The sequence below is a fragment of the Stylophora pistillata genome, chromosome 7 (assembly GCF_964205215.1).
Source record: "Stylophora pistillata chromosome 7, jaStyPist1.2, whole genome shotgun sequence".
Classification (NCBI taxonomy): domain Eukaryota; kingdom Metazoa; phylum Cnidaria; class Anthozoa; order Scleractinia; family Pocilloporidae; genus Stylophora; species Stylophora pistillata.
Window position 1 is genome coordinate 9,048,263 of NC_142525.1, and position 24,124 is coordinate 9,072,386.

The 24,124-nt window shown below is 37.3% G+C and overlaps 2 protein-coding genes across 3 annotated transcripts; both read left to right on the forward strand.

Moving 5' to 3' along the window:
* The first annotated feature begins 1,565 nt into the window (after positions 1 to 1,565).
* LOC111325507 (uncharacterized) lies at positions 1,566 to 7,853 on the forward strand. The gene is made up of 6 exons (XM_088728696.1): positions 1,566 to 3,128; positions 3,522 to 3,738; positions 4,762 to 4,946; positions 5,552 to 5,894; positions 6,638 to 6,731; positions 7,193 to 7,853. The coding sequence occupies exons 2-6, from the start codon at positions 3,552 to 3,554 to the stop codon at positions 7,686 to 7,688; spliced, it is 1,305 nt and encodes a 434-aa protein (XP_088584822.1). The 5' UTR covers positions 1,566 to 3,128; positions 3,522 to 3,551; the 3' UTR covers positions 7,689 to 7,853.
* A 6,282-nt stretch (positions 7,854 to 14,135) lies between these two features.
* On the forward strand, positions 14,136 to 23,671 carry LOC148726518 (neural cell adhesion molecule 2-like). Of its 2 annotated transcripts, none has more exons than XM_088728970.1 (5): positions 14,136 to 14,274; positions 20,628 to 20,975; positions 21,316 to 21,585; positions 22,065 to 22,097; positions 22,903 to 23,671. In XM_088728970.1, the coding sequence occupies exons 1-5, from the start codon at positions 14,199 to 14,201 to the stop codon at positions 23,052 to 23,054; spliced, it is 879 nt and encodes a 292-aa protein (XP_088585096.1). In that variant the 5' UTR covers positions 14,136 to 14,198; the 3' UTR covers positions 23,055 to 23,671. The 2 variants fall into 2 exon arrangements, with proteins under 2 accessions (XP_088585096.1, XP_088585097.1); XM_088728971.1 differs by lacking the exon at positions 14,136 to 14,274 and adding an exon at positions 18,311 to 19,022.
* Positions 23,672 to 24,124: the final 453 nt, after the last annotated feature.

Below are 24,124 nucleotides of genomic sequence, written 5' to 3' on the forward strand. Positions count from 1 at the left end.
CCATTATTTCTAGTCGCAGTGAATGGCGACCGGGAACATTTGTTCTGCCTTGTCGTCGGGAAGCTTAAACAGCCGAACATCGCGGACGGAACGGCAAATGACAAATGGCTAGCCGACGTTCAGCGTTCGCCGTTTTCGCGGTGCTTAATCTAACTAATACCATTTTTAGCTGTGAGAAGACATTGAAAATTCTACTAAAACACGAGGCAAAAATGATAAATATTCTCATCGTCGTTGCCAGAAAATAAAAAAACAAAAAAGCATCGCAGACTTTCACTAACCTTGGCGCCCCATGTCTTTGCTCATTTTTTTTTTTCTTTTTTCGGAGGTCCTCTCTTCGTAGGTTCTCTCTAAATATACGCTTTTGCCTGGGAAATTAACATAACCTGGCAAGTCAGATTGCTGTTTTTCTTCCACCGGTGTAGAGCGCTCGATCTTCTCTGCCTAAAAAACCACCAAAATTGAGATTATTTTTAGCAAGAAGGGAACAATTTCCGAAGGCGTGTTCTCGAGATGGCTTACATATACCTGCAATAAATCGAAAAAATGGATGTTGGAAACGTCTCGTACAAAAACAACAGGATTCTTGAAGACTTGGACAGAACAGCCGACTTACTAGCTCATCGACATTCATCGGTTGCGCATGCAGTCCATCGGTTTTTTTGTTTTGTTTTGGTTACTCGGTATTTTCTTTGAGATCTGCTTGTAGCCAAAAGAACGAAAAATTTTTTTGAAAGCAAATTGTTCGTATACGAAAGACTACGAATGAAAGTCCTCAAATTAAGCCTGCATTACAAAAATTTGGAAATAGATCATTTCAGACAATTTATTAAGTTACACATACAGTTTAGATGTACCTGTGAGTATCTTTTCGCAATTTTGTTTATTCGCAAGTTTGCCCTATGTAATAAAATGCAGTTACGTTGTCGAGTCCAAAGGTGCTTTAGAGTTTTGTAAAGATAAATAGTTTATTGTAAGATTCAGAAGGTTTTACAACATACACTCAACTTCAATTTTGCAAGAAAGAAACGCTTGTCTACAAGAGGTGTTATCTGAGGTACGCTTCAACCTCAATGATTGCGAGTTGATTTATACACCCTTTTGTAGAACAAAAGATGATATTTATTTATGTTAAGTAACTCTTTAGCCAACAATCAATTGTCAATCGCCGGTTGAAGAAGAATGAGGTCTCTCTATGTGCTAGCAATGTTGGTTGGTGCACTTATTTTAAAATCTGATTCTCGTCTATACAAAGCATGGCCTCACCGAAACCATGTTGTCCTTGGGAACTTAAGCTCTATTGTTAACTCTGCTCATGAAAAGGTAATCAAAAGAATTTCCTGCTGCTTTTAATTACCCGGTGTAAAATACCTGACCGACTACTCTTGCAAAGTAAATCGTTCATGCCAGTGTTCTGTCTTTTTGAATTGAAATTGCAAGATTTTTTTCGATGGCGTTTACGCTTGGTACAAAGAAATTGTCACACAAAATGATAACCTGCAAAAGTGCCAACAACAAAGGTTTATTTCCTGTCAAATACGAGCACGCAACAATCCAATAAGGAAATATTTGCGATCGAACGTGAATTAGAGAAGAGAAGGTCCACTTGGAATGAGATACTACAGTTTCAAAATTCTAACGAACACCACCTTCCATGATGTTACTTCACTAACCACTCTTACCCACAGGAAGTTTTACAAACCGTTATGGTAGAGAGGCAAGAGAAAGGTAAAAGTTATGCGTCATTTTGGTTGGGAAACATGGTTTAAATTGTGTGAAATGTTTAGGAAAAAGTGACGAAATCGATTTTTGGAAGAGGGAGAGAAACCACCGGTAAACACCAGTTTTTTACAGGTTCGTAGATTACCTTACCTGTCATGGCACAGCAACTATGTAAAAAGGTTGTACCATGTCAACAATATATTTCATCTGACAGTTCGAAATTTTTAACTATGAAACAAAAAATTGCAAAATTCACTCAAAATTTCATTCAAAACATTGATCTAGACAGACGATGCTTAAGGACAAGAGATTATGAATCTATTGCTAAAGATGACTTTAAAATTATGAAAATGATCTATTGCTAAAGATGACTTTAAGTCTAATTATGTATTATTGGTACCGGTGAAAAAGTATCTGATCATTCCAACATATAAGCACCTTACTTTCCATTACACTTTTCCTTTCGAATGATATATGTACGACTTTTTCTTATGATCATCAGCACAGGTCCTGATATTCACGTACAGGTAAAAGTCATCGAGAAGAATAAATGTTCTATATTAAAAAAATAATGACGTTTATCTGTACTTTACTATAATTATCGCATCACCGATGCTCCCATTTATCGCTGACATAAAGATGACACCAATATATTATTTTTTTTTGTTTGTTTGTTTTTTTTTTAAATAGTATTTTAACTTTTTCATCAAAATGGAGGACATTTATCATGCATTTATGGTTGGGAAAATAAAAAAAAATCTTTGTTACAGCCGGCTTACGTTCGTCACCCTGTCAAATACCAAATTGAACAATGATTTATTTTCGATATGGTTGTCAATCCTTCAATCATCTAGGCAAGTCCGTCTATGGCGTTATTGCTCGCGAATGGAGTTCATTATTACCCATAGGGCATATATTTACATCTCCACCAAAAAGAACAGTGAAAAATTACTAGGTCCTAATATACGAGCAGAAATTATTCCAAAATACGGGAAGGGGGCGGCTGATCTGAGATCGAGAATAATACCAGATAAAATTACTTAATTGATATACCAACCTGTAAGTCATTACGTCATTACGTCAATAGGATAATTGATATACCAACCTGTAAGTCATTACTTAATTGATATACCAACCTGTAAGACATTACGTGATTTTCTCCCTGCATTAATTATTGATGATTTACAATGAAAATAGAGTAGGGGAAGTGATGTGACTTAAAACTCAGAGACTGCCGATTGATAAAAGCCAAGTCAGTCAGCCTGATCCTCGAAGAAGATGAAAAGTCTTTCCTTGCTCCTTCTTTTGTTGGGCCTTCTCGTTAAATATCTGAATCTCACCAGAGTCTAGGGAAACGTCATCGCCATCATTTGCCAGAGAAACGGACAAATTTTACAATACATCAGGTGATATTTTCAGTACGCGTTACTTTACTTCCCTGGCATGGCCTTTATTCAGAAAAAAAGGCCTTTGAGTTAAAAAAACAAAAATCGTGTTAGTATCTACTAAGCGTGTCAATTAAATTATTTTGGTTTAATTGGTTATTGTTAAGTCGGACAACTGGGTCCGCAATGCAAACCTGTGTATTTCAGGGATTACGCAAAAATCATTGAACGGTAATTTAAAGACTGCTACAAATATATTGTTGAAAAAAATAACCACTGCAAACAAAACAGGTGAAAGCACGGTTATTCATTTTATGCAAGTAAACAACGTACTTCTATTCTTCACAATTCATTCACAGAAAAAAAATGTAAATGGCCGTGCAGTATAAGCATTTATTTCCTCTTATTTTTAAGGTTGGACATAAGAGAGTCTTTGGAGTGATCATGGCTGCGTTCACTGTTTTTAACAACATTGCAGACTTCATGGGAAGATGCAATAATGTCGTTGGATGGTTCGACAACATTAACCGCTTCATGGGAACTGGAGGATCACAAGGAGGAAGTCAGATCACCGTGGAACACCTTAACAAGATCAAACAGCAAATTGAAGGCCTTGCTGATCAAGTTAACGGTGAGTTTAAGGAGATAGCTAGAAAAAAGATGTTTTTGGGCATGTAGGAGATGATGTCAGTGATGAGAGTTTTGGAATCTCATAAGTTATGATTTGGTAGTCTCTTGAGTGTCATGCTTTTCTAAAACTTGGTCTCAGAGATGCGGTTAGTGAGCTAGCCACAGGTAAGTGAATAAAAGCTGAAAGTTTCTAAAGAAACTGGTGCTGCGTCGGTGGGGCTAATCATGTAATTTGGTTATATCAACTAAGTTGAAATTTCAAATTTGCCACCGTGACGGTTAAAAAGCTGACGTTTCGAGCGTTAGCCTCGAAACGTTAATTGACATTAGTTGACAACTTAGCTTACATAACCAAATAGCCACAGGTAAGATTCACAGGTTATAGTTGTAACTTCGCACCCGATCCCTGTACTGGTTATCTCACTAAATGGTAAGAAGTTATGGTTTCTGCTGGGTTTGTTCTTCAATTTCTCATCAGAGAGATTAAGTAGGTCGACGTCTAAGGCCAATAGCAAATGTCAAACTGAATATACGGAAGTAACAGATCTCTATGGACCATGAACAGGAGGGTTTTTGCTATCAATCTACAGCTTTGACTTCAGCCTCTCTATTTGCTTGAACGGGATGCGTGTTGTGAAAAACGAATGAAGTGTTTAACCCCTCATTGTGTTCCCTTTAATTTCTGACTACCTCTACATTTTTTACATTTATATTTCACTTCAAATTATTTTCTTAATTTTATATAATACCAGGAACATAATGGTTTGTAAACGGCTCCAGGGCGAGGATGTTGACAATTTTTAAAGACCGACCCCGCCCCTTTCACTTCCTACAGGAATTTTTCGGATTTGTTAAAAGCAGCCGTTTTTAAATTCTGGGAAGAGAGGCGCAATTTGATAATAAAAGCAAACCGATGATTGACAGCAAGGACAACCAAATTTCGATCCCCTCAGTACTCCACCTGTTCGTGTATTTATTTTACGTCCAATTTCGAACTTAAAGGTAAATCTGTTTTATTCTTCAGTGGGATTCCAGGATCTCCTCGCTGGATCTGAATACACTCAGATCCTAACTGTCGTCGCCAATCAGATTGGAACCTTAAGAATTATCGACAACTTGCAAAAGGAATACTTGGAAGCAACCAAGACATATAAGCAAAATCCTAACCAAGACTTGATGCAACAAAGAAGACAAAAATGGTTTGATGATGTGAGTTTGCTCGAAGAGTAGCTTTGAGATAAGTTGCTCTGTGTTGCCTTTTATTGAAGGCTACCATAAAAATCGTAAAAACTGGTTGTATTGATTTTGTTACGTTTAAAAACCTTCGTCCGACTCATGAGATTTGCATTGGCCTTATCATTAACCTTAAAAGAACTTGAGTCATGTTGTCACAAATTCTTACCTCCTGGTTAAAGGTTCTTTAGGATATTCGGTGTATTTTTTGTATTTCAGTATCTGCCAGACTATCAAACTACTAGTATGCTTTTAAGGCTATCCTATGTTCTCACTTATCCTTTAAAAATATGTTAAGGAAAACGCATTTTACCCCGCTGAGCTATTTTGCACTGCTTCCTATGCGAATCGCAAGTTTATGCCAGCCATTTCGATTCAACACTTGTCTCAGAATCCCGCATTACTTTCTCTCAAAAAAAGAGTAAATAGGGTGCGTCTACGAGAAAATGCAATACAATCCGATAGTTTCAAACCGCCAGACCACTATCAGTGTTTTTGATAAATCGTCCTGATCTTGCCAAGGCTGAAGTTGCAACATTTTATAGAAAAGTACTTGATTTGAATATTCCTTTCGCATATAGGTTGAAGACCACTTCGTTGCATTAAAGGGAGCTCTAATTCTTCTCCTTGAAAACATCTGTGACCCCATTCTGAACACGTATGACCTGTTCGAGGGTTACGCCTGGAAGAGCGGAGAACAAGGAACTGGCACTTTGACCGATCTCATGAATTTTATCGCAAGGATTCGATTGCTTGAGGCGAACGGTTATGCCGTTTGGAAGAGCCACATCTATAAAAAGTATGAAGACAACGAGTACAGGCAAACTGTAGAGTTAAATAGTGTCGATAACAAGATGAGAAATGTGGCTCAATGCGAAGATCCTGCCATAGCTCGAGCTTTTACGAGAATGATCGACCATCAAGGTGAGTAAGTTTGATGGAGAAAGGATATCTACTTGAGATTTTCCCAAGCTAGGTAGCCCCTACCCACCTTGTTATACCATTCCTAAGCAAACTTTAGCCCCTCACATACCACCTCTGTCATTATATCTACTTATTTTGATATATTGTCGTTATGACGAGACGGCAGGTAAACGGGGTAGCCTTTTGTTTGATATCTGCCTGAATTTAGATAAACTTTCTCTGATTTAGTCTCAAGAGATTTTTAAAAGCATCAAAACCTGAAGTCTTCAAAAAGTTATCAGAATTGATAATATTTGTAACCCTTTTCTATACCTTAGCATGATATTATTTATTTTTGCACTGGCTTCAGAAGTATATATATCTATTCTCTTCATAATTTTTGAATGGTTTAAACCTCTATATTTTAGTTGGGGTATCCCCAAAGATTCCTTTAAGAGAGGCCCAGGTGTATAGCTCACCTTAATGATCCCCTATTAGCTAGTCAGGAAAAACTGCACACAATTTGTCTGCACACGGTTGTCTAATTGCTGAACGACCTGATTCAAGTTGACCACAATTTCAAAAGTTTCCTCCCCCCCCCCCCCTAAGTCAAGAGCATCCGGCTCAATCTCATTTGTTTCCAATGAAATATCGTGACAGATCGATCGAGGTCAGCTTTTCCTAACAAGGGACAGTTGGACATCAACCTGTCTACATATTTCCCAACGTAAATTGCTTTTGATCGATAAATTCGGCGCTCTTAGGTACCCCAGCGTATGGAAGAATACGGTGGTCACACACTTACAGTAATGTCACCTACAATAACTTGGGCGAGAGGGAGGAGGATAAATACGAAAGGTATGTGAGAAAAGAGTACTTTTGTTTGGATCATGCTTTGTGGATCAATTATTTGCTATTTTGTTAACTAGATGAGCTAGCGGTAAAATACCCGGTTTATCCTAGACAGGTTTCATCGGAAACAAACGGGGTGTAGTAATTCGCTTTCCAGAAAGAAGCTTTATTGAAAATCAATAGAATCTTTTCAAAGTTCCACCAGGCTTAATTTACCCTTTTAATTCATTTGATGAACCATTTAAAATCATGTACAGCGAGACGATATGGTTTTGTCAGGATTGATACCACGTTAAGCGAATTGATAACTCTACCTAGCATTCCTTCGATTAAACATTTCTCAATCAGCGATTTGAAACAAACGAATCTTGATGTATTCTTCTTCGCAAACATATCTCCTTTTTAATAAAAATAGTGCCTAAACACCTATTAAAAAAATCGACCTTTCAATTCTTGTTGAAATGCAGGTGTTTGACCAACTTAGGATCAGAAACCACACCATATGCCCGCGCTTGTACCGATAATCATAATCAGCTTTGGAAACTTAATAGTGACAACACCCTCCGTCCCAAAGATGACAGCAGCAAATGTCTCTTCCTGATTGAGCCTGGAAATAGTGATCTTTCCACCGGCTTTAAAGTGTTACCTTGCAACTCTAACTATCCCAACAAGAAGTTCAACTTCGAATACCTGACACAACAGATGCCGAGTGAGCTCATGTTACACACGTTCTTTAAGCTGAAGGTCAAGAATGACGGGTTCACCTATGATGATTGGCAAGGGCAGAATCTCTGCCTGGCCTACAGACCGATTGGGAGTTACACCGGACCGGCATTTCAGGATTGGAGTCCACGACCATTCGCCTGCGTTTGTCCCAGTCCACCAAATGTGCCCTGGTGTATCGGTGACTTTGTTGCAAACTTTGAGTACGGATGGTTTAAGTTTGAGCCAGTTTCAGAGTAAACCAAAGTTGTGCAATAGACCATGCAGCGAAGAAATCTGAACAATATCATGCGAAAGGAAATTAGATATAATCTGTTGAGTGGATCAAAAAGCACTTTAATGACTAGTGAGATCTATATCAGTTGAATAGAAATAAAAAGGGTGCCCAGTTGAATAACTCTTTCATTTTTCTAAGTGACAGAGTGAAATAGTTTTTTTAAAAGCATCTCCAGTCAATCTTGGCAACGCGTGTACTGACGAAACAAGCAAGCAACTCTTTAGACCTAGTGCTTCTTCAGTTGCCTATCGTCGATTAAAAAAATTAAGAAGTACCTTAACTGTAAATCACGCACTCAAACAGGATGCAAATTTCCAGTAAAATCTCAGAAAACCATGAACACCAGAAGTTCCTATGAAATGAAATCGTATTTCAACCAAAGAACCTAAAGTTTAAGGCATCAGAGAACCAGACCACCAAAAGCAACTGCGGCTTGTCGTGATCTTTATTGTGACTGGTCAATACATAGTTGAACAGTCAGAATCAAATCAAAATGCTCACAGTTTTCAGAGTTTCATAATGAGGACCTTCTTTGCACAGCGAAAATAATAGCAGTAGTTCTATGATAACAAGAATGAAAATCACACGGAGGATAACGATGACGATAACAATAACGATAATTTCAACTTACAAAAAATGTGTCTCGACAATATCCAGCGCAGTTGTCATAGCAAAAACTTGAACAATGCTGGTCACACTCTGTGTCAATGAATATCTCATTATCATTCTCCTCATCAAGAGATCCATTCCATCATCGATAGTTTCTAATGGAAAAATTAAATCTCCGTTATATTCTTTCGTTAGTTCTTCAAAAGGAGAGGTATATTTATAAAAGCCATTATATTGATAAAAGGTGTACATTTCTAGAGAAATTCGAAACGTAGTCTACGGCCTTTCCTTACAATTAAGGATTTCGGAAAGCCATAGAACTCTTAAGCAAAATTTTATGTCTCAAATCGGCACTCTTAAAACCAAAGATATCAGCGAACGCTTTTATTCTACTAATTTATTCTTGTTTTTCTCGTTATCATGTTCCCACCAATAGCGTAGCTCCGCTTTCTGCGTTTAAACACACACGCAACTCACAATTTATCCATTCCTTCTGACGAAAGGGCTCAAGCTCGACACGTCAGCTTTGGAACCCTTTACGATAGCCGATTTGCTTTACAAACTCAGGTGATGAAACTAAATTTCATAAAAATTGTGAGATCCGCTATGTAATATACCACACTAGCTTTGCAAACAAACTGGTAACCCAGCTTGCTACAAGGCCTTATCGCGGAGTTAAGAAACAGCGGCCGCCAAGTCCATCGTCGAAAAAAATAATTATTCCTGAGAAGTATTCAGGGGAGTATCTCCCTTTCTCACAGGGCAAAGTCTGGCGATAACTCATCGTCCACGTCCATTCGGGGAATGGGAGATCCCGCTGCTACAGACATAATCAATAGAGCTAGGGTAACAAATAAAAATTTCCTCATGGGACATTGAATATTTAAGAGGCAAATGGTTCTGTAGGTAAAATCTGTAAAAATACAAACACGCATGTAATTATTAAACCGGTACCGAGGGACGCGGAAATCGGACCTCGAAGTTTTGGAAAGTGCCTGATGTTCTACCACCCGGCTTCCGGAAGCTTTATCGTAAGCAGGGTCATTACTAGCTAGGTCCCTATTTGAAAATTCTCCTGACCAACTTGCTGGTATGATCAGGAATACACTAAGCGTCGTGTGAGGTAAAAACTAGTACAAAGCTCGGTCTTGGTTGTTGAATAAAAGAAAGATGTTATTTACTTCTGTCATGAGCGTGATAAACACAATTTCATGGTCCTCCATCAAAATATCCCGATGGGATTCACGGATTTGATTTAATCTCTTTCATCTGGAAGTAGAAACAAAATTAGGGTTACAAATCAAAGAATTACAAACTGAACCCAAAGAAAAACCAATGACGGGCGTCGTGTAATGTGTGAGGAAAGGTGGTCACGCGGCATATCGCGGATGAATTATGATGAATATCATGACAAACATTACTTTCGTTTGATGCATGATCCTCACACTGAGAGAGCGCTATTTATATCTGAAAATTTAGTCTAAAATCAAAAAACTATTTTCTTCGCCTGTACATCAAACACTATCCAATGAATACTGGACACTAATATCAGAGGCAATTAATGAACGAGACTGAGTCGTTTATATTTTCTCAGTAACGCTTCGGCCTTCCCTTTCAATCTGTGATTCAGACAATAAAATGAAATAAAAAAGAAGGCGAGGTTTAAGTTTTACTGAAATTTGGTTGCGATACAGGAGTAATCATTGTGTGACCACTTCTTCACAAGCTCCCTCTAAAATTGTCAGTCTCTTGAACATGGAAACCTAGGTGTAAATAACTGGTAGAACCTGAGTCATGTTGGAGTGCCCGGGAAAAAAAAAAAAACCTCTATCGAGGAATAAGCACCAGCAAGGAGTCTGGACTGAAGGAAAAGTCTTTGACAAAACCCTGAGCAGAAGCCGCAAGAGGTATGAACAGAAATTGAAATGTTTGGTGTTGAAAGTGTTACACAGTCATTAAGAAAGTCGAGTTACTCGATCGAGGGTACCAAAGGGAGAATCCTGATCCCGCAGGTTTCTCGCACAATTTTTAGAAGACTTCACTCGTCAAGTATACATGTATAAAAATAATACTAACAAATCTCTTAACTTGCGAAAAAAGTTTCAGAATTAAGAGTTTTAAGGTTTTCATTAAATTAAAGAAAAATTCATGGGTCATGCATGGTCCGGAGAAAGATGAACCTCATGAATTTAAGAATCATGCTCGTCTTTCTGTAAAATTTAGGGGGCAGGTTTTGTAAAGAAACTGTGATTCTGCGCCGGTGGGGATAACAAGGTACTTTGGGTTACGATTTATCCACTGAGTTGATAACTGAATTTGGCCACCTTAAAGACTATCGAAGCTGACGTTTCGAGCGTTAGCGATCCGTGTACCTTAGTGCCAACCGATAGTTTAGATAGAAAGTTTTAATGGCCAAATATACATCGCAGCCTAAAGGCTGAATTGCGTATTTACAAGTTAATAAATTAAAATTCTAACCCTACATATTAATGTTTTCGATACATGATCTAATTATAAAAGTATTCCTAAAGCGATCTGTTTTACATTTGGGTACAATGAGGCGCCTATAACTCCTTAGGGCATACCTTGATGGCTCACTAAAATGAATTAATCTATTCAAACGGTGTCGGGGGTCTTTTACAATAGTGTTGAAAGTATCATTACATAGCCTCGTGATGAAATCTAAAATGGGGACAATGTTTAACAGTTCGGTGGAATCCTGGTAGGACAGGTCAGGGAAAATTATGAGACATAGCCCGTTTCTCGACGCGCACTAACTCATCCTTTAAATATTTAGGCAAAGCATAAAAAAAGGCAGGTGCCGCGTACGTAAGAACAGAGTGGATACAGGCAGTATAAAAGATGAACGTATCGAGCCTAGGGACTTTTGACCTTTTTAACTGCACTAAAAATTAAATACAGCCGCTTTGACGCTTCCTTGATTACTTAGTTAATGTGTTCGTTCCATTTGAGGTTGTTCGATATGGTCAGGCCAAACAGTTTTGTATTATTCACTACCTCTAGCTCTTACCATCGACAATGATAGGCACAAACTGGGGTTGATTTTTTGCAAAAGAAATTCTGAGCTCCTTACATTTTTCGTGATTGAGTTTGACTCTATTCAGACTACACCACTCCACGACCTTATCAACGATATCCTGGGCATAACTAACGTTTACCTTGGTAACGATTTCTGATGCCGTCGTATCGTCAACATATTTCCATACATCAGCAAAATTGTCAACAACTAAGTCATTTATAAGTACGAGAAACAGCCATGGGCCTAACTTAGTTCCCTGAGGGACCCCAGAGGGCACTGAACCCCACTCTGAATAACAGCCCTCAGATAGTTTGATTCTCTGGAAACGATTAGAAAGGAAGTCTATGATCCAATTAATAATTCTAATAAGCAAATTTAACCTGCAAAATTTCTCTAAGAGTATTCTATGATCAATGAGGTCGAATGCTTTCTGATAATCGAAGAGAATAGTTCTAACAGTGGCACCGTTACCATCGGTTTCCATGGACCAGTTATGCAGCATGTGTGTCAGCGCCTGGGTGGATGAGGACTTGGGAACGGCTCCATATTGATTAGGGTCTAGCACTTCCAGAACTGCAGGCTTTAAGTAATCGGGAACTAAGCATTCCTCGGCCAGTTTCGATAGACAGGGAGTAAGGGAGATAGGTCTGAGCTGCTTCTTAAGGTCTTCAACTAGTTTCACCCTGGGTAGAGGAGAAACGTTCGCATATTTCCAGATCTCTAGGAGAGACTGCTCCTTCAAGGAGAGGTTGATAACTCTACAGACGGTGAAAGACAAACATTCAGTAAACTCCTTGAGTATCCAGTATCAATTGTGTAAGAAAACGTACATCAATTTTTTTTTTTTTCGATTCTCGTTTTTCTTTGCGCCGTAAAAAAACGAAATTGGCCTTTTATTTTCGTCTTTCATTTTTTCTCCGCCGGGAAGGAAACGGCATTCGAATACATTCTGTGCTCTTCGTTTTTCTTTCTCAGTAGCTCTTAAAAAAACGGATTATTATTTTCTTTTTGCGTTTTTCGTTTTCGTTTTCGTATGGTTTGGAAAGCGCCCCACGAGTCGTTTGTCCGTTTTTCTTTTTCTAAGGCTCTTAAAAGTGGATTGGAATTTTTGTCTTTCGTTTTTCGTTTTGGCAAGGAATTTTGAAAAAACAATAACAAGTCGTTTTTGGTATATTGCATTGAAATCGAAAATTTCACATTTCATATTTTCTTAAATATTCCCATTAATCAAAAATTTCAGTTTCAAAGCCATACACCGAAAACGAAAGTCCAAAATCCCTTTCGAAGGACAAAGGACTAATTAAGCTTTGAAGAAGAACTTCGCTCCGACAAAATAGCCTCATGTACTCATTGGATAAAACCCAAATCTCTCTCAAATACATACGTTACATATTTTTCCCTAGATCACGCGTCACGCATAACAAAGTCGGCAAACCTAAAAAGAATTCTCATTAAAGAGGGTAAGTTTCTAAAAAAACTGTGGTGCTGCGTCGGTGGGAGTAAGAAGGTAATTTGGTATATCAAGTGAGTTGAAATTGTAAATTGGCCACCGTTACAAGAGCCAATACAAAAGACCAAACAATACACAATAGCTAACCGATAACTCCTAAACAAAGAAAGAACAATGGTAATTCCCTTGTGAACCGGTACACCAGGACAGAACCAAGTCAGTTCTTTACATCATCCCACTTCCAATAAGCGTATTCCCGCCACGCTAACAGAGAAATAGGCACCGGAATGGGTAAAAAACACATTTAGGTCGATCGCTGCCAAATGATACTCTTCTCTTAAAGAGATATTAAAAAAACCGAAAACCAAAACAAATAAAAAGAAGCATCCGGTTATGAAGATAAACACCGCCTTGACCGTCCTGAGACTTCTTCTATGACCATCTGAAAACGTAGTGCAAATTTTTCTGATGTACTCTAGCTTGAAATGAGATCAATGAAAAAAGGATGAATCATAAGGGATTAGTGCGAAAAGATAAAAGTTGAATTTTGCTGTTTAAATCACTCTTTGACGGTGCTTATCATTAAATTAGAAAATTCCGCTCTTAGGTGAAAAATACCCTCGATATTGAGACACTTCAATAGAAGCCTTCGCTTGTGGGGTCACTGCGTGAGTCACTTAATATGTGTTTTCCTAGTGAAATGAATCCAGCAAAACAGATATTTCGATAATCGATAAGAGTCTAGACAAAGCTGTTTTGGGCGACACAGAGTTGCGTCATCTGCCAAAGCAGATGACGCAACGATCTGTACAACTTTAAAGTATTTTGATGACGCAATGATCTGTACAACTTTAAAGTATTTTGTGAATCAAAGTCTATAATTCTTCTCCGTTTTTTATTGAATTACTTTAATTTTTTTCTTTCTATCATTGTAAAATTCCGCCACAAAGAGAGAAAATAGTCGAGTGATAATTCACCTGCGTAGTCGAGACAATACAGGTGCGATGCCGGGACTTTCCCAAATTTTTGAAGCAACTACAACATATGCATACTGTGCACATTCCAATCATGTTTTTTTGCAGCAGATGTTTGTTCCTCACGTAACATTTGGATTGTCATACTTCTGCCAGATGAACTAAGAAATTACTATTACCGTGTAGTGCGGCGCATTTGCAAAGTTAAATAGAGAATTATTTCGCATTACATTCGTTTTGAACACAAGAGAAGTTTCCAGACTAATTGTACAATGCTAGGGTGACAGTGAAAAGGGTGATAAAATTAGACATGAGTTGAGCTATCCTGACGTCACTGTCCCTACAAAAGATATAAAAAGAGCGGATCGGAAGGAAACTTCGGAGTCTTTGAATTGAAGTCATGTTTTTCCGTTCCCTCTTGTATTGCCACGCGCTGTTGCAACTGTTTGCTCCAGGTGAAACTCTAAGCTTGTCAGGTCAGTGTTAAATATATTAATTTTGTTTCTTAAATGTTTGTCATTACGAACTTTATTTTGAAAACAGCGAGAGTACTTTAACACTACAACATACTTCTCTTTTTATTGGTGATAGATAGTTAGATAGATAAATCGTTTATTAAAAAGAAACACTTCGCAGTCCGAAGACTGAATTACGTGTATAATATACAAGAAACAAAATTCATAGTTAAAATAGTTTGAAAATCTTAATAATAAAAATATACAAATCCAATAAAAACGTTTCACTTAGGAGAATCTTGTGTTAAGAAAATATACATACTTAAACATATATATTTACATCCTTAGGCTATGGCTAACAACAAAAGATTTTTTAAGATGTGTGAGTGCTTCAGTATAAACCGCCAAAGCCTAAACTCTCGGCTATACAAAAACGTATATTTCACGCCTCGTAACCGAATCATCTGAATTCTTTTATCGAGAAGAGTATATCTGAGTCGTATAACTTACGGCAAATAATAAACTTGAATGTCGTCTTTACAGCGAGGATATATTTTTATTTCTGTCCTTTCAATGCAACTAGTTTTACTTCAACTACGTAGATTAAATTGTACTTGTTCTTGATATCAAACAATTCTACAGCGCCGCATAAGACAGTTAAGCAATCCACTGGGCTCCATGAGGTTAAAACCTCTTGATGGCTCATTTTTGAAATTAATTCGTCTGATTTTCCGCTTTGGAACTGTTGCGAATGGCACGATGCCAACTGCCAGAGATAAAACTGCTGCTTTCATTCTGGTCGTAATTTCTTAATGACAAGTCATCTTATCACCTCGAAACTTAAATGTGTTTTTTTTAATTATAGTATAACAAATGAACTGTTTTCATATGCTGATATAATTTCCTTTTTCAAAGAGATTATTCATTCAAAGCACTTCTAGAACATTCGCGGTCTTTCGTGACCTCTCAAAATATATTTCCCTTCGAATCTAACCATGAATTCTGTTTCAGCGAGCTCATGTATGACTGAGGTTTTTTCTGCAACGAGAGGAAACTTAGATTTGTAAACTCTAAATTCTTGGCACCTCTAATGAGATACTCACAAACCGTATGGAAATAAGACGCGTTTGTTTGTGATTGCAAGGTGATTGACCTATGACACCAGGTAGAATAAAACGTGTAAAATCAATGTTGTTTTCGAAAATGTGCTGGCTTTACTGGCAAAGTAACTTTGATACTTATCAAGTCTGACATTAAAGGTGGACAATTCTAGAGAAAAAAAACTGAACGCTCTTTGGATGTGGCAGCTTAAATATATAAATGTAGCGGGAGTAATACAGGAATGACCAATTGCATAAAACAAGTGTGAACTGTGTTTATTAGAGCTCGTAAAAACCGGATATTTTAGCAAACATTTTCCATCAGTTCGCAGCTGTTTCTGGCTATTTTTAGCCTGGCATATGATGACATCATCCAATTTCGAGATCGTTCTCTTAAATGACACCTGTGCGTGTACTGAGCTCAGAGTACTCGCCTATTACTGAATTTCGTAAAAAAATCTTGAAGATTTATGGGGCTATTAAGAGAACCAATTTGTATGAAAAAAAAAAAAAAAGAGAAGTGTACTCTAAACTTGTAGTGTGCGATGCCGTATTGAGCTTTCACTTTGTAATAAGAGGTCGGATTTTCAGAATCCCGAAATTTTCCCCGTAAAATATTGTAATTTGCCGAGTCAGCAGATTTATCTTCTTTGATTAGAGATCGGAGGCATAGGATATAAGATGTTAGCCAGACGCTACTTTGAATAATCAGGACTGGGTCATTGCAAGTATTGATTATAGAAAATTTTCAATAAACATCCATTAATGGTGATTTATTCAGTGAAAAAACGCTAAGTTACGCAATAAAAATGTTCAGCCGTTTGTGCTTTTGGCCACTGTTTCGGCTTTTGCATGATTCTGACATATCATATCACAATGATATCAGAATGATATCACCAAAACTATGATCCAAACAAAAATGAAGTTAAAGCGATATTGCGTTCGTTAAGCATATCGATAGATTGAAGCTGCAATTATCTTTCTTAGCCTGAGCAGAAAATGTTTTAAGAATTACTTTAGTTGAGTAGAGTTATTCTTTCGCATGACATTCGTTTTGAAAACAAGAGACGTTCGCTGACAAACTGTGCAGTGATTGGCTGTGGGCGGAAAGTGTGATAAATTTAGATATGAGGTGAACTATCTTGGCCTCACTGTCCGCACAACAGATAGAGAGAGAGCGGGTAAGAAGGGACCTTCGTCTTTGAATTGAAAACATGTTTTTCCACTCTCTTTTGTACTGCCACGCGCTGTTAGGATTGTTTGCTCCAAGTGAAACTCTTACCTATCAGGTCATGTTAAATATATTCATTTAATTTGTTTCTTAAATGTTTTGTTTTACTACGAAGTTTATTTTGAAAACAGCGACAGTACTTTAACACTACAAAATCCTTCTTTTCTATTGGTGTGAGTAGTTTATTTTATAAACCATTACAGCGTAAAACTCAAGGCGAAAAAATAATATCATGCGTATCCCAGATTGATCATCAGATCGAAATGGAGGAGCACGCCGTGGTAAGCTTAATAAAATGACCCAAATTAATGATGGGAATTCCTTTGTCAAGGCGATTATTCATTAAAAGCATTTCTTGTTCATTCGCGGTCTTTCGTGATTTCTCAGAATATATTTCCCTTCGAATTTAGCCATGAATTTTGTTGTAGCGAGCGGATAGCTTAGTTTTTTCTTTATCAAAAAGGCAATTAGATTTGTAAACTCTGAATTCTTAGCATCTTTGATGAGATCTCTCACAAACCGTATGAAAGTAAGAAGCGTTTTGGCATCATTTCAGCCTTAAAGAACTTGACTCTGTTTGTGATTGCAAAGCGTAATATGACACCCGAAAAATAAAAAAACAAACAAACAAACCTAATATGACACCCGATAAAATGAAATTCGTTATTGAAAATCTTAAGGATTTATGGGGATCTTAAGAGAACCAAGTTGCAGAAAAAGTGTTTACTCTAAACCTGTATTGTACGGTGCCGTATTGAGCTTTTAACCTGTCATTACGGTCGGTTTTTCAGAATCCCGAGTTTTTCCCCCTGAAATATTGTAATTCGCCGAGTCAGCAAATTTCTCTTCATTTACTAGCATCCGGAAGCGTAGCAAATAAGATACTAGTCAGATGTTACTTTAAATAATCGTGACTGGGTCCTTGCAAGTACTGATTGTAGAAAACGTCCAATGTATATCTGTTAGTAATGATTTACTCAGTGAAAAAAGGCTAAGTTACGCAATGAAAATGTTCAGCCGTTTAAGCTTTTGGCCACTGCGTTCGGCTTCTGCAGGACTCTGACTAATGATATCACGATGATATCGCCAAAACTATAATCGAAACGAAAACGGAGAAGCGATATTGGGTTAGCTAAGCATAATGATAGATTTTGGCCGCAATTACCTTTCCTAGCCTGTACAGAAATTAAAATGTTTTATGTGTGTAGTAGATTTATCATTATATCGAAATGACCTACTTTTTGATGAAAACCCCTAACGTGGCGAATCATATTGCGGGAAGCTTAAATTGAATGACCCAATAATCATGTAAACGTAATTTCCTTTGTCAAAGCGATAGTTTATCAGTAAGAGCATTTGCAGCATTTCGTGATTTCTAAAAATAATTTCTTAAAATTTAGCCAGTTTGTTCCAGCAAGCAGATAATTTAGCTCCTCGTGTATCAAGAGGACACATAAAATTGTCAACATTAAATCTCAGTCTTATTACGTTTATTGAGATATCTCACAATCCCAGTGACATGAAAAGCGATCACAAAATAGAATGAAAGGTGCAAAGTCAAGACCAAGGTTTTAAACAAATATTTCCGTCAGTTTGTAGCTGTTTCTGGCTATTTCTAGCCATGTAATAATGACATCACCCAATTTCTAGTTCCTTCTCTAAGTGACACCTGTCCGTGTAATTCAGAGTACACTCTTGTTAATGAATTTCGTTATTGAAAAATCTTCAGCAGCTATGGTGGTATTAAGGGAACCAAGTTGTATATAAACCTTCTATATAAACCTGTAATATGCGGTGCAATAACAAGCTTTCATCCTGTATTTAGCGGTCGGTTTTAAGAATCCCGAAAATTTCCCCCTAAAATATTATAATTTTTACCCCTAACAAGCGGTTTTGGCAACCCTTGACTGGGTCCCAACGGCCTGTTTGAATTTTTCTTCTCCTGTATGGAACGGTTACTCAGAGCGGATCCACTCATTTAAATGTGAGAATGACTTTTCGAGTAAAATGCAATCTATGTTAATCTCCGAGTCCCGATATCAAATGTCAGCAGAATTTTTTAGCAAGTTTTAGAAAATTAACTAAGTGGCATAAAATTGGGGTCTTTTTTTTTTTTTTTTTTTGTTAATTTTTTTATCTGTACTTTTTACTTTTTTGCTCTTGTTTTAAGTTTTGTAATGCCTCTTTTCTGTTCACCGTGGGTTCGACTGTGTTTTGAAAATGAAACTGTACGACTTGGGGTTTACCCCTTCGTTACAAGTGATATTGGTAGCGAAAGTTTAGTCGTCACGTTTCAGACAGAAAGTTTTATGACAACAACAAGGCATAATCTTCATTCGACAACACGACATTGAGAGACGTAGACATGGATATTCAGAAGTTTTGGGGGTACATCTTTCTGATTGTCGCTCATCTAGGAGAAAATTACGGCTCAGAAGGTCAGTAAGGCAAATGACTATAAGTTGCACCTCTGTACTTTTGAATAATTTATATTATAAGCGTGCGGTTGACGCCGGATATAGGGGCTGAAAATAGAGGTTTCCGTTGCCCATGAAATTTCACTGCAAGTTGTAGAACTTGGCACACGCACACACACACACACACACACACACACACACACACACACACACACACACACACACACACGAAATTTAGATAGGGTCATCTCTCGCTTACTTGTTACACTTTGGCGGTGTAACTGTTTGTGAAAACTATATAACTTAGTATGTATTTTTGTAAACAAACCTGACCTGACCTTGCGATCCAAAAAGTCACGTCGCGCTGGAAGGAAACTGAATTAACAACAAAATTTGCGTTCGTCAAAATTGTTTCAAAAGAATGGACATGATTAAGAAACGTATAGTTCTGCTTGGACTCAAGAAAATCAGTTTCTGAATAACTATGTTCATTAATTGACTTAGGAAATCACTGAAATGGCCCGCGGAATTATCGAGATCTGCATTTCATATTAATCGTATTTCGTTACGCAAACCCACTCTTACCATCTCCCATCATTTTAACATTTCAGTCTAGAAATGCTTTGAAGAGTTTTATAAAGAAATCAACAAATTCAGTCCAAAACGAAGGTTATCGAACAATTTTTTTTTGTTAATTCCAGTGGATGGCATTCAGTTCGAAAACGAAATTTAATTAAATATTCTTTTACCGAATACGATAGCACCGCGTCAACTTTTGTTATTTGATTAGCCAGTTAAACTGTACTCCATCTAGGAGCCAAGACTCAAAATAATAGAGTTATGGCACTCTCAAATATTTTTCATGAACGGGGTTTTCCTTTTACTATCAAAAGCAAATATAACATTTGCCAAGACTTTAAATAATAGTCTTTTAGTACTCTCAAATTATACTTCATGAAAGGGGTTTTTTCCTCAATACTTAAAAATGCAAGTATAACATTTGCTTTCTAATCAAATAATTTCCAGAAGCGATTCTCAGCTATAGTCGATTCTCTAACATTTTAGAGGGTTCAGCCATAGAAAATTGACCTATGCGGGGGTCAGGTAAGTTTTATTGTGACACAAGCAAAATCCCTTGAGCAATTCAAAAATTACCTCCCCCATAGCAATCACAAGAGAGCTAGTTAAAATTATAATCATGATTGCTAACTTCCTTCTTTCTAACCGCCTCCTTCTAACCGCCTCCCGGTTAGCTCAATGGATAGAGCGCTGGACTGTTGTGCGGGAGGTCGAGGGTTCGAGCCCCGGCCGGACCAACACTCAGGGTCTTAAAATAATTGAGAAGAATATGCTACCTTTCTATAACATCAAGAAATGGTTAGATATTCTAGTCTTCTCGGATAGGGACGAATAAATGGAGGTCCCGTCTCCTACAGGGTTAGGGGTAGGAGACGTTAATTTCCCACGCACGAGATTACTGTGTAATGGATGTCCCCCCCTGGGGTGGGATGCGCGGGTTAGGATTGATTGTAAAGCGCTGTTGATCTGTCATTGTAAATAGCACTCTATACGTGATAAATTGTTGTTGTTGTTGTTGTTTTTATGATCTCTGCATTCCTTCGACAGGAATTGATAACGATGATGCAGAGAACCAGATCGTTGTTGAAAACGATGCAAGGGACGTACAGATCCATTGCTTGATAAACACAGATGGTCTGCCCCTGTCAGACCTTGGTCTGTATCTGTGCCCGACGATGGCACAATGCAGAAATGATAGGGACAGTTACATCATCTCTCGGATAGAAAGCAGAAGCGTTTACAATTATTACCCTAAACAGTATAAACTTAGCTTAAATGGAACATTGACTGTAACAAAGATGTCATCAAAGCATGACGGAATGGTGGTCTGGTGCATAGGAAAAGTTCGTCACCACGGAGTGCGAGAAAACACCACTGTCATTCAAATAGCCCGAGGTACGATTCTGTTTGCTTAATAAAACAATCCATCATTATGAAAACAAAGTTAAGATGGATACCGTTTCCGTTTTAAAACAACCACGGTATGGGTGGACCCAGGAACGTTTGGAAAGGAGTGAAGGAAGGAGTGGGTGGTGGGGAAGGGGAAAGATTTTGGTTACGAAACATAAGGTTTCAGTATCGTGGAAAATTATTCTTTGACCTCTAACTCCCTTTCTCCACCCTTCAATCGCAATTACACATAGAAGAAAAATGATCAAAACACAGATAAGTAAAAAAAAAAAACAAAAATTAAATAAGTATTCATTTAGGTTTCCAAAACCATTTCTTTTTTCAGAGAGGCCCACAATTAGAATAAAAAGTCCACAACTGTTCTCGGTAGTCAAAGGAATGACTCTACACTTAGACTGCGAAGCAAATGGTTTTCCTACACCGCAGGTGATCTGGTTTCGAACTCGTGACAGGAAAGTGCTTCTAAATCGAACAAATGACGAAGCCACAAGTTTGGTGCGGAGAAATGTCACCAAAGATGACGAAGGAGGATACAATTGTACAGCTACAAATTTACTGGGAAGTGATAGATATGAGGTGCAAGTAAATGTCATCGGTGAGTTATAATTCCATACGAAGGATACCATAATTTAAATGGCAATAGACAACAAATATACAAGACGGCGAGTTGATACTTCTTTAACTTACTTTAGTTAAATTAAAAAAAAAACACAAAAAAACCTCCTCAAGAATTGACAAGACAAAAACAAAAGAGACAAATTAAACACTAGCTCAAAACGCTAACAGAAATCTTGATAATTTCTTTCTTTTTTGTGGTAAAATCGTGAGTTTTAGTTATTGTTACTTAGGAGTAGAACATGTACACCTCATGTGCTCAGCTCTCATGAGTTTTTTGTTGCAATTTATTCAAGATTGTTACTGATCAGTTGTTAATGGCACGGTTAATGTGCAGTGCTTTTAGAGCATCTTAGTACCGCAAAACGCCGAACGCAGTCATTGAATATTGCGTTACAAATCAAGTTATCCTTATTAATTTGATCTCTCTCTCTTTTTGTGTGTGCGTTTAATACATAGATTTTCCTTCTTCAACGATGTCAACTCTAAAAGGTATTTAGAGAATTTTGTGATCAATTTTTTTAGTTCTTTGTTATTTATGTTTTTCGAGAGTGATTTTAGTTGTTGTTGTATTTGCTTTTATTATCGGCGTGTCTCTTTTCCCATAGTTTTGATTTGTTTCGTTCAACTTGATTTGTTTTATCTTTATGACGGTTTTGATTCACTTTGTTTTCCTTCTTGTGGTTTCTGTTTTTTAGTTATTTTGTATATATATTTTATCACCTTGGCAAAACAAAATGAATACCAGAGTTATAACTTCAAGAGCACTTTTCGAATTACGACGAAGAGAAAACAAGACTAATTCTATTCCCTTTAGTTAGTGCCACACTTTGAAATGTGAGAGCACTCTGGGAAATTGTAGAGAATTTTTTGGATAAAGAAAAGCGATAGACTTCTTGTTAATGTTAAACTCAATCAAAGTGCGGGAGGTCGAGGGTTCGAGCCCTGGCCGGACCAACACTTAGGGTCTTAAAGTAATTGAGAAGAATTTGCTAACTTTCTATAACATCAAGAAATGGTTAGATATTCTAGTCTTCTCGGATAGGGACGAATAAATGGAGGTCCCGTCTCCTGCAGGGCTGGGGTAGGAGACGTTAATTTCCCACACACGAGATTACTGTGTGATGGGTTTTCTTTCCTGAGGTGGGTTGGGTGGGATATTGGGCGCACTTAATTTGGAGCCTCGCTCTGTTGGGCGACCCTCACCACACTGGTGAAAGTGATTACATAAATAAAGGTCTATTTCGCTATTAAGATCATTCATTTTGAATATGTTGCTTTTCTTTATTTATTTTAGAGAGGCAAGAATATCAAGAACAGGATTCTTACAAAGTGATCACTTTCGCATTGTTGCCCCTTCTGGTTCTTGCTACAGGGTGTTTAATCTATTTAGGGTTCCGCAATGGCTCTAGGCGTTCGAGCCGAGAAAATGCTTCGGTGTTAGTATAAATTTATTAAGCTTAATACTACTGCAGTCCCTTTTTTTAATTTTTATTATTTAAAACAAAATAAAACAAAAACAAAAGCAAAAACAAAGATGTATAGAACGTTGAAGCAAGAAAAACGCATAGAAAATATAACATGATTTAAAAGCCTTTATTCGCAGTCAATAACAAAAGAAAAGCCGTATGAAAAGCAATTGTATTTATTCCTGTAAATACTGACAAAATGAACATAAGGGTTGACGTTTATAAAAATTACCTTGTATATAAAGAAAGGGTTCATTCATGTAGTATATATTTTTACTGCCATTGTAAACATGAAAAGAAACTGGACAACGAAATCGAAGTTCATATCATTTTCAATCCATCATTGATGAATTATTTATTGCACTTTGGAGCAGCTAGTTTTACCCTTCTGTTTGTGTTAAAAACTACTGTTAAACAAATCACCTCAACTGGAAATAGCACGATAGTATTTATACCATGTATAGTATTTAAAATATTTTTTATTCCATACCCCAAGAAGGGTTTGACTTGAGAGAACAGCAGTATAATGTAATATATTTTTTAAAATATTAGAGCTTTTTTATTTTTATGATTAAAACAATATTTTTGTAGTACTAATTCGTGGCTATTTTGATGGCTTTTGATAAGACTTTCATGGACGCCTTTTGCTGAAAGTTCGTGTCAGCGTTTTAAAGAAGTTGTTATTCAATAACTCAGAACAAAACCAGTCACCGCATAAAAATTATTTTTCGTTGAGTGTTGGAAAATCAAAACTGAATTAATCGCGTTGGTCATCAGAAGAAGGAAATATCTAGAAGAGACAAAGAGTACTGAAGATTAAAAAAAGGCAACGCGACCAAAGCGCGGGAAAACGTGGGAAATGCGTGTGACCAGGTAACGATCGTTTCTAGCTTTGAATCTTATTGGTTGAGAGAGTGACAAGAGTTTTCTGGATCAATCTTAGAGTGAAGCGAAGCAACACCGGTCCAATCCCACATTACTTTCGACTATCGATTGAAAATTTCTTTATTCCTTTAGATATAAGGCTACGCCCAACATGCCTCAGTATGA

Coding starts and splice junctions, on each gene's coding strand:
- LOC111325507 (XM_088728696.1), top strand. CDS start 3,552: ATGGCTGCGTTCACTGTTTTTAACAACATTGCAGACTTCATGGGAAGA. Junction 3,739..4,761: donor CCTTGCTGATCAAGTTAACG/GTGAGTTTAAGG, acceptor TTTATTCTTCAG/TGGGATTCCAGGATCTCCTC. Junction 6,732..7,192: donor GAGGAGGATAAATACGAAAG/GTATGTGAGAAA, acceptor GTTGAAATGCAG/GTGTTTGACCAACTTAGGAT.
- LOC148726518 (XM_088728970.1), top strand. CDS start 14,199: ATGTTTTTCCGTTCCCTCTTGTATTGCCACGCGCTGTTGCAACTGTTT. Junction 14,275..20,627: donor TGAAACTCTAAGCTTGTCAG/GTCAGTGTTAAA, acceptor TTCCTTCGACAG/GAATTGATAACGATGATGCA. Junction 20,976..21,315: donor TGTCATTCAAATAGCCCGAG/GTACGATTCTGT, acceptor TTCTTTTTTCAG/AGAGGCCCACAATTAGAATA.